The 13,654-nt window shown below is 40.5% G+C and overlaps 1 protein-coding gene across 1 annotated transcript; it reads right to left on the bottom strand.

Moving 5' to 3' along the window:
* Positions 1–206: 206 nt before the first annotated feature.
* LOC111139340 (membrane magnesium transporter 1) lies at positions 207–11,545 on the bottom strand. Its single transcript, XM_022491607.1, has 4 exons — positions 11,254–11,545; positions 7,175–7,227; positions 4,885–4,988; positions 207–3,273 (listed from the first exon to the last, which is right to left on the bottom strand). The coding sequence occupies exons 1-4, from the start codon at positions 11,330–11,332 to the stop codon at positions 3,114–3,116; spliced, it is 396 nt and encodes a 131-aa protein (XP_022347315.1). The 5' UTR covers positions 11,333–11,545; the 3' UTR covers positions 207–3,113.
* Positions 11,546–13,654: the final 2,109 nt, after the last annotated feature.

Below are 13,654 nucleotides of genomic sequence, written 5' to 3'. Positions count from 1 at the left end.
TATTTCAACTCTAAAAACCCCATAAAATTGTAATTTGACTTTACATGTACAATAAAAAGTAAAGTATCCATTTAGTAGAACAGCATCACACTGGAAAAAAATACAGTCATAAAATCACCTCTTACATTTTTCTGGGGACAGAGAAGCAGAAGAGAATGAGATTTAAAAAACAAAAACAAAAACAAAAACCACTACCAAAAACAGGGTGAGACAATCATTTATTTATTGGACAGGGCAAGGCCATTTAAAGAGAGGAAACATATCCAAAAGAAGGTGTTTAGCTTGGTGTTACAGGCATCGATGTTCACAACAAACAACACTACTCAATACATCATGGAAACAGGCCACATACAACCAGGAAGATGCTGTCATGCCACTCAAAAATAAGCCACAGTGCTTAGGAAACAATCATTAGGGAGTTACAGAGCATCATGGTCTCCAATCCGCCGATCTGCATTTTCTGTGGCTGGGCCACTAGCCCATAGCATTTGGCTGGTTCCCTAGTTATTAAGAAGTCTCTTCCTATATTTTAGAGAGCCGTCCAAGAGTGCACACTTCTGAAAGTCACTAAAATGGCAGTCAACTGCAGGCTTCACTAGCTTACATCACTACATTTTGGGGGGGGGCAGGTGGGAAACTACCCTAGGTAGTCATGGACTGTCTCAAAGCATTATAAATAAAATTCTGAGTTTAATCCATTTAGCACTGTTATGATGCACCCAAATCACCTTTAGTTCTATGGTACATATTGGAAAAAGAAAACAGAAATTCACTGGAGGACACTGAAGAAGAAATTTGGGAAGCTCACCTGGCCCGAGGTATACAAGCTGCTCGCAAAGTTAGACGCACCTGAAAACTATGTCAATTATCTGCCAAATCCTCAGGCATCATTTTTACTGGGACTTTCCTGACTGGGCAGGCAAAGATTTCCATATCTATTCTAGAGACTAGGCAAAATATTATAAATAGTAGTATATCATGAGTGCTTGGTTACAAGGGAAAACCATTCAGCCTAAGATTGATGAAGAAACACGGTTAAGTGTTTGGCCCTCCCTACTCCCCATCTACTGATTTGACAAACCACTTCCTTCCACAGCGATCACAGTTCTCAAGGGGAGAAGTTCTCACTCCACACAGAACACAAAACTATACTTGGGAAGCCAGTCACTAAAGACCAGATATTGTATGAATCCATTCATAATAAATGACCAGAATAGGTGAATCTATAGAGGCAAAACGTAGTTTAGTGGTTGCCCAGGGCTGGGAGGCACTGGGCCAGGGAGATAGGAGAGGCGCCCACTAAAGGGTACAGGGTTTCTTTTAGGGGTGATAGAAATGTCCTAAAATGCATTGTGGTAGTGGTTGCATAATTTCACAAATATATGACAAAACCACCGAACTGCACCCTTTAAATGGCTGCACTGAAGGTATGTGGATAATAAAAAAAGGAAGGCAGCCCCCAAAGAGAAGAGGCTCTTTCGAATCAAGTCATACCTGAGGAAATGGCAGGCAAGCCTGATGGGAGGAGCTTGTTTCTCATACAATATTTTGATTTAATTATCATCACATTAACCCCTGAATTCCATTTTTAACTCATTTCTAAATTATCTTAGGCTAATCAGCAGATTTCTAACTTTGTTCTCCTTAGAGAGCAGAGTCAGTGTTCCACAGATTGGGTTGGCAAAACAAAACTAATCAACAGTAAAAGCTCAACAACAAAAGAGTCTCGTGCTTTGAGGCTATGTGTTACCCGGCAGAAAAGAAGAGCTGAGGTCCATTTCTAATGGGAAAAATGCCGTCAAGCAGAAGGGCATCTTACAACTCTTGCCGAAAGCGTATTGCTTTTCAAGTCTGCAGAGTTATTCCCTTTGCACCTATACAATTCAAAGAAAGCAATGTTTTCATACCTGTACATTTCAACAAAAGCAGCCTTCTCTACAAAGAAGCGTTCAGCTCCCTGCAGATCGAAGGGCTAGCCAAATTTCCAAACCCAAAATTACTGTTTCTAAAAAAAAAAAAAGCCTACTCTGTCCCCTCATCCTCATCTTCAGCAGCATCCAACAAAGATGGAAAAACTCTAAGCCTGCTAACGAATCCGAAGCTATAAAACAGTTTCTTAAATGACATTAATGGTTTTTCATTGAACATACTAGTTCCAAATATTTAAAACATATTTGTCCCAATGCCTTTGAAGCCTACCTTTGATGAGAAGTTTCCTTTAGTTTTACTAATTTGCGAGTTTAGTATGCAATAAAATAACAGAGACTTTGAATAAGTTAAACTGGCTGATGACAAGTAATCCGTTTTCTTCAGTGATTACTACTCTACACAGGCAAGATAATTCATGAAATCATGAAGGGTCTTGTGGTCTATCTTCAACTAATCTTTAACTACTTAATCAATTGGGGAAATTTCTGACAGAAATGAAGAGAACACAAGTAGCTTTATAGCAAGTTGAATTTGTTAAATATATTTATGACAAAGAATTTCTGACACAAGAATTGCTCACTGCACACAGAACCCCAGAGAAGTGATGAAACAAGACAGTCGATGTTAGAAGGTATATGGGAGTGGGGGTGGGGCGAGAAGTCATGAGAAATTGAAAACCGGCAAGCAGCTGCTGAAGCAGAGCCATTTTTTAGGGGTCATAAGAAAAACTGATAAGCCACCATTTTGGTCTCTTTAGAGAAGTCCATTTGTTGTTAAAAACCAAAGACTTTTTAACTTTCATTCATGCTGCAAAATGCAGTAGTCACATTATTTCCAAAAGGATCCTAAAAATTCAAGTGCAAAAGAAATCTAAGAAAATAAATAATTACAAAATCACCAACATTTTTCAAAGAAATGTGCTCAAAACAGTGACTTTTACAAAAGATATGGGTTTGTTTTAAATGGAAAAAAGAATTCTATGAAAGATCAGACTCATTTCACAGATAACTTATACTCCATTAACGATTTGATTGACAGTGTACAAACAAGGGCCATAGACTTTTCTTAATTAGGTCTGAAAGATCAATATAATATAAATACTGATGATGGGGGGAGTGTTTTATACCCCAAACTCCAATATTCCAGCTCTGTGTCCTGTCCTGTTATGATAATTTGTAAAAATCTTAACGACGCAGTGATTCAAGTTTTCGTAACTTCAATGATGTGTTCGAGGACAATGCATCTTGATTTGAAGAGTTTGCTGTATCCGAAGGCCGGAACAGTACTCGACCACGATGATTAAATACATAAAATGATGGGTGATTCCTTAATGTGTCAAATGTCCTTAAAAGAAAAAAAAAGCATCCACTTTAGATACACCTGTACAAAAGCCTATTTGAAAACAAGCAGGCTTCTGACGAATTATGAATTTGCTATGGGTTATAGTCTTAACTAAGTTTAAATCCATGAGATCAGGAGACACATAGCGATCATACTGTGTCTCGTGTTTGTTTGTTTCTGTATAAGGAAAATAAGAAACGTGGAAAAGCAACATAAAGCTCTCAAATCTTTCTTTCAGCCACTCCTTCCAAGGTGCCTATGACTATAACACAAATAATTGCTCAGCTTTAATCACCTCTGTAAATCTTAACACTAGCTAGCCCATGCCAAATAGTCTTTAAAAAAAAAAAACAGTACATAGATTGTACCTTTGATTATTCTCATTTGGCCCTCACTATTCAAGCAATACGATCATTTCACAGATCTGTTTCCAAGAATCTTTCAAGTACAACAACAACAAAAAAAACTCATTTTGGCCCTTCTGTACCTACTGTTGTCCAAACTCATATATTTTGCTACCACCTACTAAATTTATATATTTTGCTACCACCTACTTAATGCCATTCTGTTTTACTTCTTTCTTTCCTGGCCCTTTGCCTATGATTCTTGGTAGACTCTTTGTAAGAACTATAGTGGGTGGTGATAGTAGAGTATCCTTTCTTCTTTCCCAGTGAGATATGTGTAGTCGGAAAAAGTTCACAAACACCTAAGTGTATGGCTTTTAGTATTGGTTTGTTTAAACACTATTTTCCTGGAAAAAAGAGAACTCTGCCTTGATTAAAAACTCCAATCTCAAAGCCAGCCCACCTAAAATTCCAAGCATACTCCCACATATAACAGGAAGCTTGACATATAACTATCTAAAATGTAAACTGAAAAGTAAAAGTAACAAGGGGGTGAGTTTCCTCTAACAAATAAATGTTTATTGTGAACCCTTCTGAGGACACATTGCAAAGGGTTAAAACTGCCAGGCTCAAGAAGGTAGGTAAAGTCCAGAGATGGAATTGAACAAAGCTAAAGAACAACTTTATGAAAGTAGGAAATACGGAAAAGAAAAGCAAGCCAGGTTCAAGAAAATAGCTTAGAAGAAACACAAGAGAAAACAGAAAACAGAATAACAAATATATTGTAATCCAAGAATAGGAAAGGGCCAGAGAGCAGTTTAGGTCACAGTCTAGGCTCAAGTGATAGAGGAAATGGACCGAAAACCCCTATTCTTCCAAAGACTAAGCTGGGACACGCAGATAAAAAGAGGAAAAAATGGAAGGGTGTGGGAGGGGAGGGAAGGAAAAAAGAACGGATGACAGGAAAACATTTCTGAGGGAATATCTTCCTATTTACCTATATTCCCTTCCACCCATCTAACCAATAAATAATTTTAAGCAAATATAACATGACCTCTGAGTCTAATGTCAATCACCTGTCATTCAACTTCCATTTTTCTGTCGTATCAAACACTGCCTCGATATTTTGACCTCATTATTCACACAAACTGCACCATCAAAATGTAAAAGCAAATTCAACTTTTATGTACCAGAAAACATACATTTGAAATTACATAAATGAAATAAAACCCTTATGAATCGAAATGCCTATGAAAAGGGAAAGACTTACTTATTTTTTAGTTCTGAAGTGGCATCCATGTCTTTAAATTCTCCTGCAATATGAACTATACCATAACAGGTAACTGCAAAGGCCAGAAGTGTCTGAAGAACTATCTGTGAGTATAAAGATTGAGATTATCAAATAACATACAAATATTATCATAAAAATTTACAATTTTCCCTCCATCTCTTTTTAGCCTCTGACAGGTATTTCTCCCAGATCCTATCAAGGAGTTAGTTCTCGCTTTAAATAATTTGAACTCAGACACAATAAAATCTTCCATAAATTCTGTGTATCAGTGGAAAAATACTTCTAGGTTTTGCTCCAATAGCAAACAGGTACTAAGCTATTCAGAACTCATTTATCAACTATTACCTGCTTCCAAGAGCAACTAAGAATTTGTTAATGTATTATTGTTAAATATCATTGAGTATGAAAAAGAATACCCCTGGACCCACCACCCAGCTTAAGAAATAAAACTACCAGTACCTTTCAAGTCCCACGTGTCCCTCTCCAATTATATCCTTCACCAACCCCCTCAAAGTTAACTATTGTACTGAACTGCATATTAATCAATTCTTTAAGGCTTTTCTTTATAATTTTACCAGCTATGTATGTACCTCTAAAATGTGTATTGCTTACTTTTCCCCATTTTTGAATATTTTGGGAGATTCATCCCTGTTGTAGTATATCCTTGCAGTCATTCACTTTTACTGCATTTTATATTTCATTATATGAAAATACCACAATTTATTCATTCCACTGCTGATGGCTGTGTGGGCTGTTTTCTGTGTGCTACTTTTACAATGCCAATATAGATATCCTGCAGTAGGTGTCCTGGCACATGGGAATAGAATCAGTGGGGGAGGGTATACCCATGTTCAACTTCATTAGGTAATACCAAAATGTCTCCCAAAGAGGTTGTACAAGCAAAAACTTGCAATGTTTGATATTAACCAACCTGGGATTACAGACAGGCACATTTGATTTTGATTGTGATTTTTCTGTATTTTTCAAATTTCCCAATTTGTAAACAGAAGCAAGCTATATTAAACAGATATAAATGAGGGACACCTGGGTGGCTCAGCCGGTTAAGCATCTGCCTTTGGCTCAGGTCGTGATCCCAGGGTCCTGGGATCAAGTCCCACATTGGGCTCCCTGCTCAGTGGGGAGTCTGCTTCTCCCTCTGCCTGCTCTGCCTGCTGCTCCCCCTGCTTGTGCTCTCTCTCTCTGACAAATAAATAAATAAAATCTTTTAAAAAACAGATATAAATGGATTTGTGTGCGGTGTGGGGGGGTAACCTACCACACTGCAAAGGTGATGGGAGAGTGGCTTAATAATCCCGTCCATCATAACTTTTATTACAGACAACTATAGTCAAAATTAGCCACAAGCTATTACTCTAACTTTCTAAATTAAAACTAACGTCACATGTTATACCAGCTTACACATTCCCACCACCAGTGTACCAAGACCTATTTCATATAATGCAATCACAGGCACCGTGAACAAGAATGTGGCAAATCTGTGAGTTATCATGAAGTTATGTCAAGATAAATAATGTTAAGTAATAAAAGGTTAATTATAAAACTATACATATAGACACGTAGATAACTTTTTAAAAAGAAAAACTCTTTTGATTAGGTAAAACTATACATAATGTAAATAAAGACCGCTGTTTATGCACAGGGGGGGAACTGAACTACTGACATGCTCCAAACTGGTGGGAGTAGCAGCAGAACTGCTGAGCAGTGAGGTCACTTGTCATTTCTTATTTTATGGGGTCAGTTTTACTTTTTACGCTTACTGCTTGATTCTGTTTTAAAGAAGTTACTATTTTGTCACTTAAAATCCATTCGAGATAAACAAAATGATGAGTTAAGTTCACACTGTCATTTCAGCTTAAAAAAAAAAAACACTTCCTTGTTTTTCTTTACTTTTTCCACCTACATATATGTCCATAAACAATGTTTAGTTTTGCTTGTTCTTAGCCTTTACATAAAAAGGAACTTTGCTAAGTAAAATAAAGTCAAATAATCAACTTTTTAAGTCCATCTCAGACTATGAACAGAACAACCTCTAGAATGACTACTTAAACTACAGTTCTAGAAACCAAACAGAAATCTTTTGTTTCCAAATCTTTGGGGTTTACAATGAGTAACAAATAGGAAAGTAGTGAACAGATGTTACTTCATGTCTGGAAATTTTTTAAGAGAACAAGAACTAGTAAAAAATTATTATAAGCTATGTGGCTAATTTTTAAAATATATTTTAACGGAATATAAATGACCAACTTACATCTATTGGCAGTGATTCATCTTCCTTTTCTGTTAATCGCATATAAGAACGATCTATAAACCAGAAGCATACCATTAAGGAAATTGTAGCCCATTTTTCTTTCTTAAAATGCAAGCAAATCAATATACCAAAGAAGCGGCTGACTTATATGCTACATAAAGTAATGCTAATCCCGGATTCCTCAAAAACCTCTATCTCCTAACCAGTCAGCCCGATCTTGAACTATTTTACTTTCATCATGACCTGCTTTGTCACCTTATAAAACACCGTAAGAGTGAAAGGTGAGCAAGTAGGAGGAAGAAATACCTAAACGTATTTTTTTTTTCTTTCGGTACTATGGGAAAACTAGAATCCTCTGAAACTAACAGTTTCTTTCACTAACTGGTCAGAGAAATCACAGTTATTTAAAAACGAATAATCCTACAGAAAATCTCAACTCTGAAATAGCACCGCCATCACGTAGTATAGATAAAGTAATATTGGTATGGACCTGCCTTTTCCTGAGAGAGTATGTTGGGGCAGTGGTGGAATAGGAGAAGTTCCAGAACGTCAGTTTCTGCCTCTCTGATTAAATCATAATTCTGCTGCTGCCTTAGCCTCAGGAAGCAGCACGGTATTAAAGAAAAGGACCAGGATTTGGAAGCTGATTAGCTGGGATCATAAAACCAGCTCCTCCACTTCCTGTCACTCACTGACTTTATCTCATCAAACCTTAAGACATTCTGGTGCATTGTAACATGTATCTCAATTTCAGACTGTTAAAATGTAGGAGTGGGAGGGGGAGTGCATCTTGGAATCAAAGAAATACAGTATCTTTCTACTGCCTAACTGTCTGCAACAGTAAAATGGGGGATAATGGGAAGAGTACATTAGATACATGGTAGCCATTCTGCCATAACAAAGTTCATTGCAGCAAAGGTGAGCATGCCGTAGCACAAAGGTGTGTTATCTGCAGCTACCATCTGACATGACACAATTAGCTTCAAAGGTAAATATTAGTCTTTTTCCAACATGAGCATTATAAAGCGGTCCCACTGTAGTGACAAATGCCACAAGGCATTCTCATCTCATCAGAAACACAAAAACACAAAATCCTAATTCTAGAAAAACCTGGCACAATCCCTACTTAACAATGTGCTGTGGACTTAAAAACCCAAATTGCTGTGAGGGAACATGCAGCAATTCTTAAAAGACAATGTGTTTAGAGACATTTCTAAGTTTTATCTTACAGGTTTAACATTAGGACCGGTGTAAAAGAAACATCAATCCAATACTAAAAATAGGTTTGGCTAACTTCCTACTGTCTGTTCAATTCCTAGCCAGCTTTCTTCTTTGCACGCAGCCTAATCTGATTCGAACAGTACCTCTAACCAGGCATTTCCTCAGCTGTAAAATGAAGGGGTTGGACTTCAGTGATCTCCTTGCTCGAGTACTGTAAAATTTTACAGCTGAAGCCAACTGTAGAAAATGACGCAGTACTCCACAGTATCCTGATCTCTAGGGTAGTGTTTCTCAAATGAATGTGTAGACAGATCTCCTGGGGAGCTTATTAAAATGCAGATTAGGATTCAATAAACTCTGGGGCGGGGACTGAGTTTCTGCATTTCTAACAAGCTCCCAGGCAATTCCCTGGAGGCTGGTCCGCTGAACACCCTTGAGCAGCAAGGCTCTAAGGTATTTCCTTAACCCTCTGTCCCCCACCTCCCATCCCCAGCCTGTCTCCATGCATCCTGACATACTCTTAGCACAGCATCTATAGCACTTTATCGTGATTATTTCTTGATTCCACTTGACTTTGAACTCCCTTAGGGCATCACTGTACCTCTGGCACCTAAGCACAGCGCTATTTCAACCACTTACACAAAACTGAATTTCATAAAGCAGTGTAGCACACAGGCTCTAGAGTCAAACTGCTTGTCTTTGAATCCTGGCCCCACCATCATCTCTGTCAGTTTGTGCAAGTTTCCCAGCTATGCGTGTCTCAACTTCACCTTTCAAGAGTGATAACAACAACAGCTACCTCACAGGGCTTTTGGTAGGGCTGAATTAGATAATACATGTAAAGCGCTTAGTTCAGTGCCTGGCACACAGTAAGCATTTAATAAGCGTTAGCTGTAATATTGTTATCATTAAAGACTGGAGCTTTGGAGAAACTGTCACAAAATATAGAAGACCGGGGAAACATGACAACCAAATGTAACGTGATACCCTGCTTGATTTCTGGAACAGAAGACCTTATTGGAAAAACTGGTAAAACCCAAAAAGAAGTTTGACTTTAGTTAGTAGTATTATACCAGTATCAGTTTCTTAGTTGTGATAATATACCATGGTAATAGATGTTACAATGCAGGACACTGGGTGGGGGTATAGAATAACTGTACTATCTTTGCAACTTCTCTGCAAAATTTCAAAATAAAAATGTATTTAAAAAATAAAGCTGAGTTTCAGTCAGACAAATGTCAGTACATGTATGTAAAAAGTAGTTAAAATAACTGGATCATTTTAATTCTACATAATAAACAAAAGGTTTTATCTTGAAAAAAATTAGAGCTTTGAAGGAATTCACGTTTCATTTTCTACTTTATTCCTGAAGATGGAAAGTAATCTAGCAAATGAATTAAGTTCAACTTTGAATTCACTTCCTTCATTTGACTAATTTATTGAGTACCTACTGCGGGAAAACATTGTGCTAGGCACAGAGATCACAGCAATGAACAAAATGGGCTGCCCTTGTGGGCTCTACAGTCTAAGACAGAGGTTAGCAAACTTTTCCTTAAAGAGTCAGATAATAGGGACGCCTGGGTGGCTCAGTGGGTTAAAGCCTCTGCCTTCGGCTTGGGTCATGATCCCAGGATCCTGGGATGGAGCCCCACTGTAGGGCTCTCTGCTCAGCAGGAAGCCTGCTTCCTCCTCTCTCTCTCTACCTGCCTCTCTGCCTACTTGTGATCTCTATCTGTCAGGTGGATAGGTAAGATCTTAAAAAAAAAAAGAGTCAGATAATAAATATTTTGGGCTTTGCAGGCCATACTGTGTCTGTGTCAACTACTCAACTTCTCACTTAGAAAGGAGCCAGACAATAGCTAAATGAATGGGCGTAGCTGTCTATCAGGAAAACTTCATTGATGGACACTGAAACTTGGATTTTATGTAATTGTCATGGATCATGAAATGATATTCATTTGTTTTTTTCCCCCAACAAATTAAAATGTGAAAACATTCTTAGCTCACTGCAAAAACAGGAGAGAGGCTGCATTTGGCCCACACGCCAGTTTGCTGACCCCTGACCTAGTAGAGAGGGAAGACCACAAAAAACAAATCAGCTGTCTCAAGACAGCTATACCTCCTCTGCTAGACTCCAAGTTTCTTCTTGATGATACAATAGTATGTGTATGTTAAAGTAGTTTTATTTTATTCTTTTAAACTTCCCAGTGACTCTGTGACACAGAAAAAGCAAGAATTAAAATCCACCTCAATGAAGGCTCAGAGAAGGGACATGACTTGCCCAAGGTCACACAGATTTAGCGGTAAAGCAAGTTTTTCAGAACCAGCCCTCCAGACTCCCAGTCCAGTGCTCTTTCTCCTGTACCACAGTGCCCCCATGAGGCAAACGGTCACTTAACTTCTCACTCTACCTGGACAGCCAGGAGTGCCCAAGATGTTGTCCACCTAGTTGTCATGGGACCATGAGCACCCGAAGTCTTCATTCTGACACTTTGCCTGCTCAGCCCCACGCTGGATCTGACATCACCTGTCCCGCATTCCCCAAAAGACTGCCTTCCTGGTCACCCCGCAGCCGGAGAGACTCCCTCTTTGCCCACCCTGCAGTCAGCTCAGAGCCCTCTCTCCCAGACACCCTCTTCCCCTTCCACCCCTGCCGCACTCTCAGGTGCCCGTCTCCTCAAACTCAGACTCCGAGCCTTCCACCGGGAAGCCCCGCGCCGCTTCTCGAAGTCACCCCCCAACTCTAAGGGCTCAAACGACCATTCCTGGGACACTCGGTCCGACACTCCCTCAGGGTGCTCCCACACACCGCCCCCGGAGTCCCACAGAGGAGCGGTCGCTGTCCCCCCGGCACTTACGCTGCGCAGCGGAAAAGGCCGCGTGGGCTAGGGCAAAGAGGCCGACGCCCACCAGCCCCTTCCACAGTGACGGCGCCATGATTCTGGAGGAGCAGCAGCCCAACAAAAGAGGCGAAGGGCGGCGGAGCTGTTCCTTCTTCCACGGGCGGGTGTCCGCGCAGCGCAGAGAGATGACGTCACCGAACCCCTGGGCGCGAAGTGCCTCAGAGGTGGAAAACTAAAGAGCCGTGAGAAAGCGGAAGCAGGAATGCCGGGAAGAAGGGGAAAGCGACACGGAATAAGGTCCGCGAGTGACCACGAGCCGAGCTTGCGTGCGCTGTCTCTCCGTAGGGGGCGGAGCTAAGCGGAGAGCGTACCGAAGGAGGCGAAAGCGGATCAATGGGGAAGCGGAGCGGAAGGGCGCCAGCGAATGAGCGCGGGCCGCGGGGCAAGGGGCGGGGCCTGAGGAGAGGCCGGGGCGGGGTGAGGGGCGCGGCGCCGGGAGGGCTGGAGGCGGAGGTTCAAGGCTGGCGGCGCTGGGTCTCTACTCCTCGCAGGGGGGTTTGTTTGTTTGCTTTGCTTTTCCCTCCAGCTGGGTCCTTTGTTTTCTGCCAGCCTGTCCAGTGCTTCAGCCCTCTGGGAGCCAACACTGCTGAAGGCGGCAAGGTTGTGAAAGCGAAGAGGCGGGTAGGGTGTAGAAGAGAACAACCGGTATTTGGAACCCCAAACACGTGGCAGGCGTGGGATGCTCCGTAAAAGTTAGTTCCCTTCTCCTTACCTTCAAAAGGTCTTGAAGAAAGACTCGTGTCCCAAGGGGTTTCGTGTCACGCGGGAGGGTTTGTCCTGAAGAGAGCCAGTTTAGGGAGAAATGAAAGGGGAGGAATAAAGGACACGCAAAACGCCAGCCCATCTCGTCTATCTCCGATCAGGAAAAAGTGTACTCTCCCTCTTTGATTTGTCTGTGTCTTCTATCCCCTAAAATACACACGGTCGTTAATGAGATTCTCCCTTTCTTTCACTCTGCTCTCCTTTGGCGAGCTTACCTCTTCATTCCCACCCCTTCAGCTACCGTCGATAACACCGTAATTCCAAAGCGACATCTCGATCTCAAATGTCTCTCTTTGGCTCCAGACCTGGATTTCCAGACCCGCTAATCGCTTATTTCTATCCTGCGGCACTTCGAACTTAATATGGTCAAGACGGAATTCATCCATTTTTCCAAACTCTGCACCAACTCCTCCAGTGACTCCTGACTGATAGGCACAGCGTTGTAAGCGGCATGTCACAAGGTAAATGCCCTCAGTCCTGTCAGGATTCTACTTTTGAGCTGCATCAATTTTGCTAACTCTCATATACTCAAAGATGCCTATCCTGGACACGCCTTTTAAATTTGCAATCTTACCATTCCCAGCCCCCTTAGCCTGCTCTATCTCTATATCACCCTCTGAAATATTCTATAATTTACCTGTTTATTATGTTTGTTGTGTTATTATTGTTCACTTTCTCTCTTCCCCCATTGGAATGTAAGTTCCAAGAGGACAAATATTATGTTCATTATTTTTCTCTGGGCCCACTCCAATTCTTTCACCTCTAAGCCAAGATTTGACACAGTACTCAATCAATGTCAAGTACAGCGAAATGTATTCCTTACAAATGTAGGCCTATTTATAAACCACACAATCAGGAAGAACCAGGAAATAATCTTCCTGTACTTGACAGGAAAGTGCTTCCTTCACCCCGGGAAGTGGCAAAATAGAAAAGGTAGTTGACCAGAAAAAAAAAAAAAAAGTCTTAACCCTTGGTTTTAGCTTTGATAATGGTCAAATTTAAAATAGCCTTTTCAGATATCTTATTAAATTATCTCTGCTAATATTAATTTATCCAAAGCAGAAAAATCATTAGGTTTCTTAAGGGAGCTGAGGTCTGGTTCCTTTCCTTTGAAAAGATGAGGTTAAAGAAAAAAGAGAGAGCTGGTAAGAAATCTGGTATTTCTATAAGCCACCATACATTATCCTAGTCTTCAGGGTAGTGGGCAAGCATTGAATTTTGTTTTGTCCACTACAGTCTAAGTTGCATGCCCCCATTCTCTTTTGAATATCTTACCCATGTGCGGGATGCAAAAGAAACTAGGCTAGTTTTGCATTTTCTAAAAATAAATGGTTAACTCCTATTCAGGGAGTGGGATTTTAATGGTCTCATCTGTAGATTTTAACATGAAGGGAAGCCAAGGTATTCATTCAGAGTCATAGTTACCAAAGATTGTATCATTCAAATAAGTACCTTGGGTCCAGTCATACATTGTTTTCTAGGTCGGAGTTCATTCCAAAGGTGCAAGGTACAGCTAGGGGCAGCACTGTTTTCATGAGCTTTTAGAACAGAAGTCAAACTTCATGTGAAAGAACACTTAAATTCCTAGGTGACC

The sequence above is a fragment of the Enhydra lutris genome, unplaced genomic scaffold (genome assembly GCF_002288905.1).
Source record: "Enhydra lutris kenyoni isolate GAN:26980312 unplaced genomic scaffold, ASM228890v2 scaffoldscaffold101, whole genome shotgun sequence".
In the NCBI taxonomy this organism is placed as follows: domain Eukaryota; kingdom Metazoa; phylum Chordata; class Mammalia; order Carnivora; family Mustelidae; genus Enhydra; species Enhydra lutris.
The sequence above is the reverse complement of the archived record's forward strand: the minus strand, read 5'-3'. Positions and strand labels throughout refer to the sequence as shown.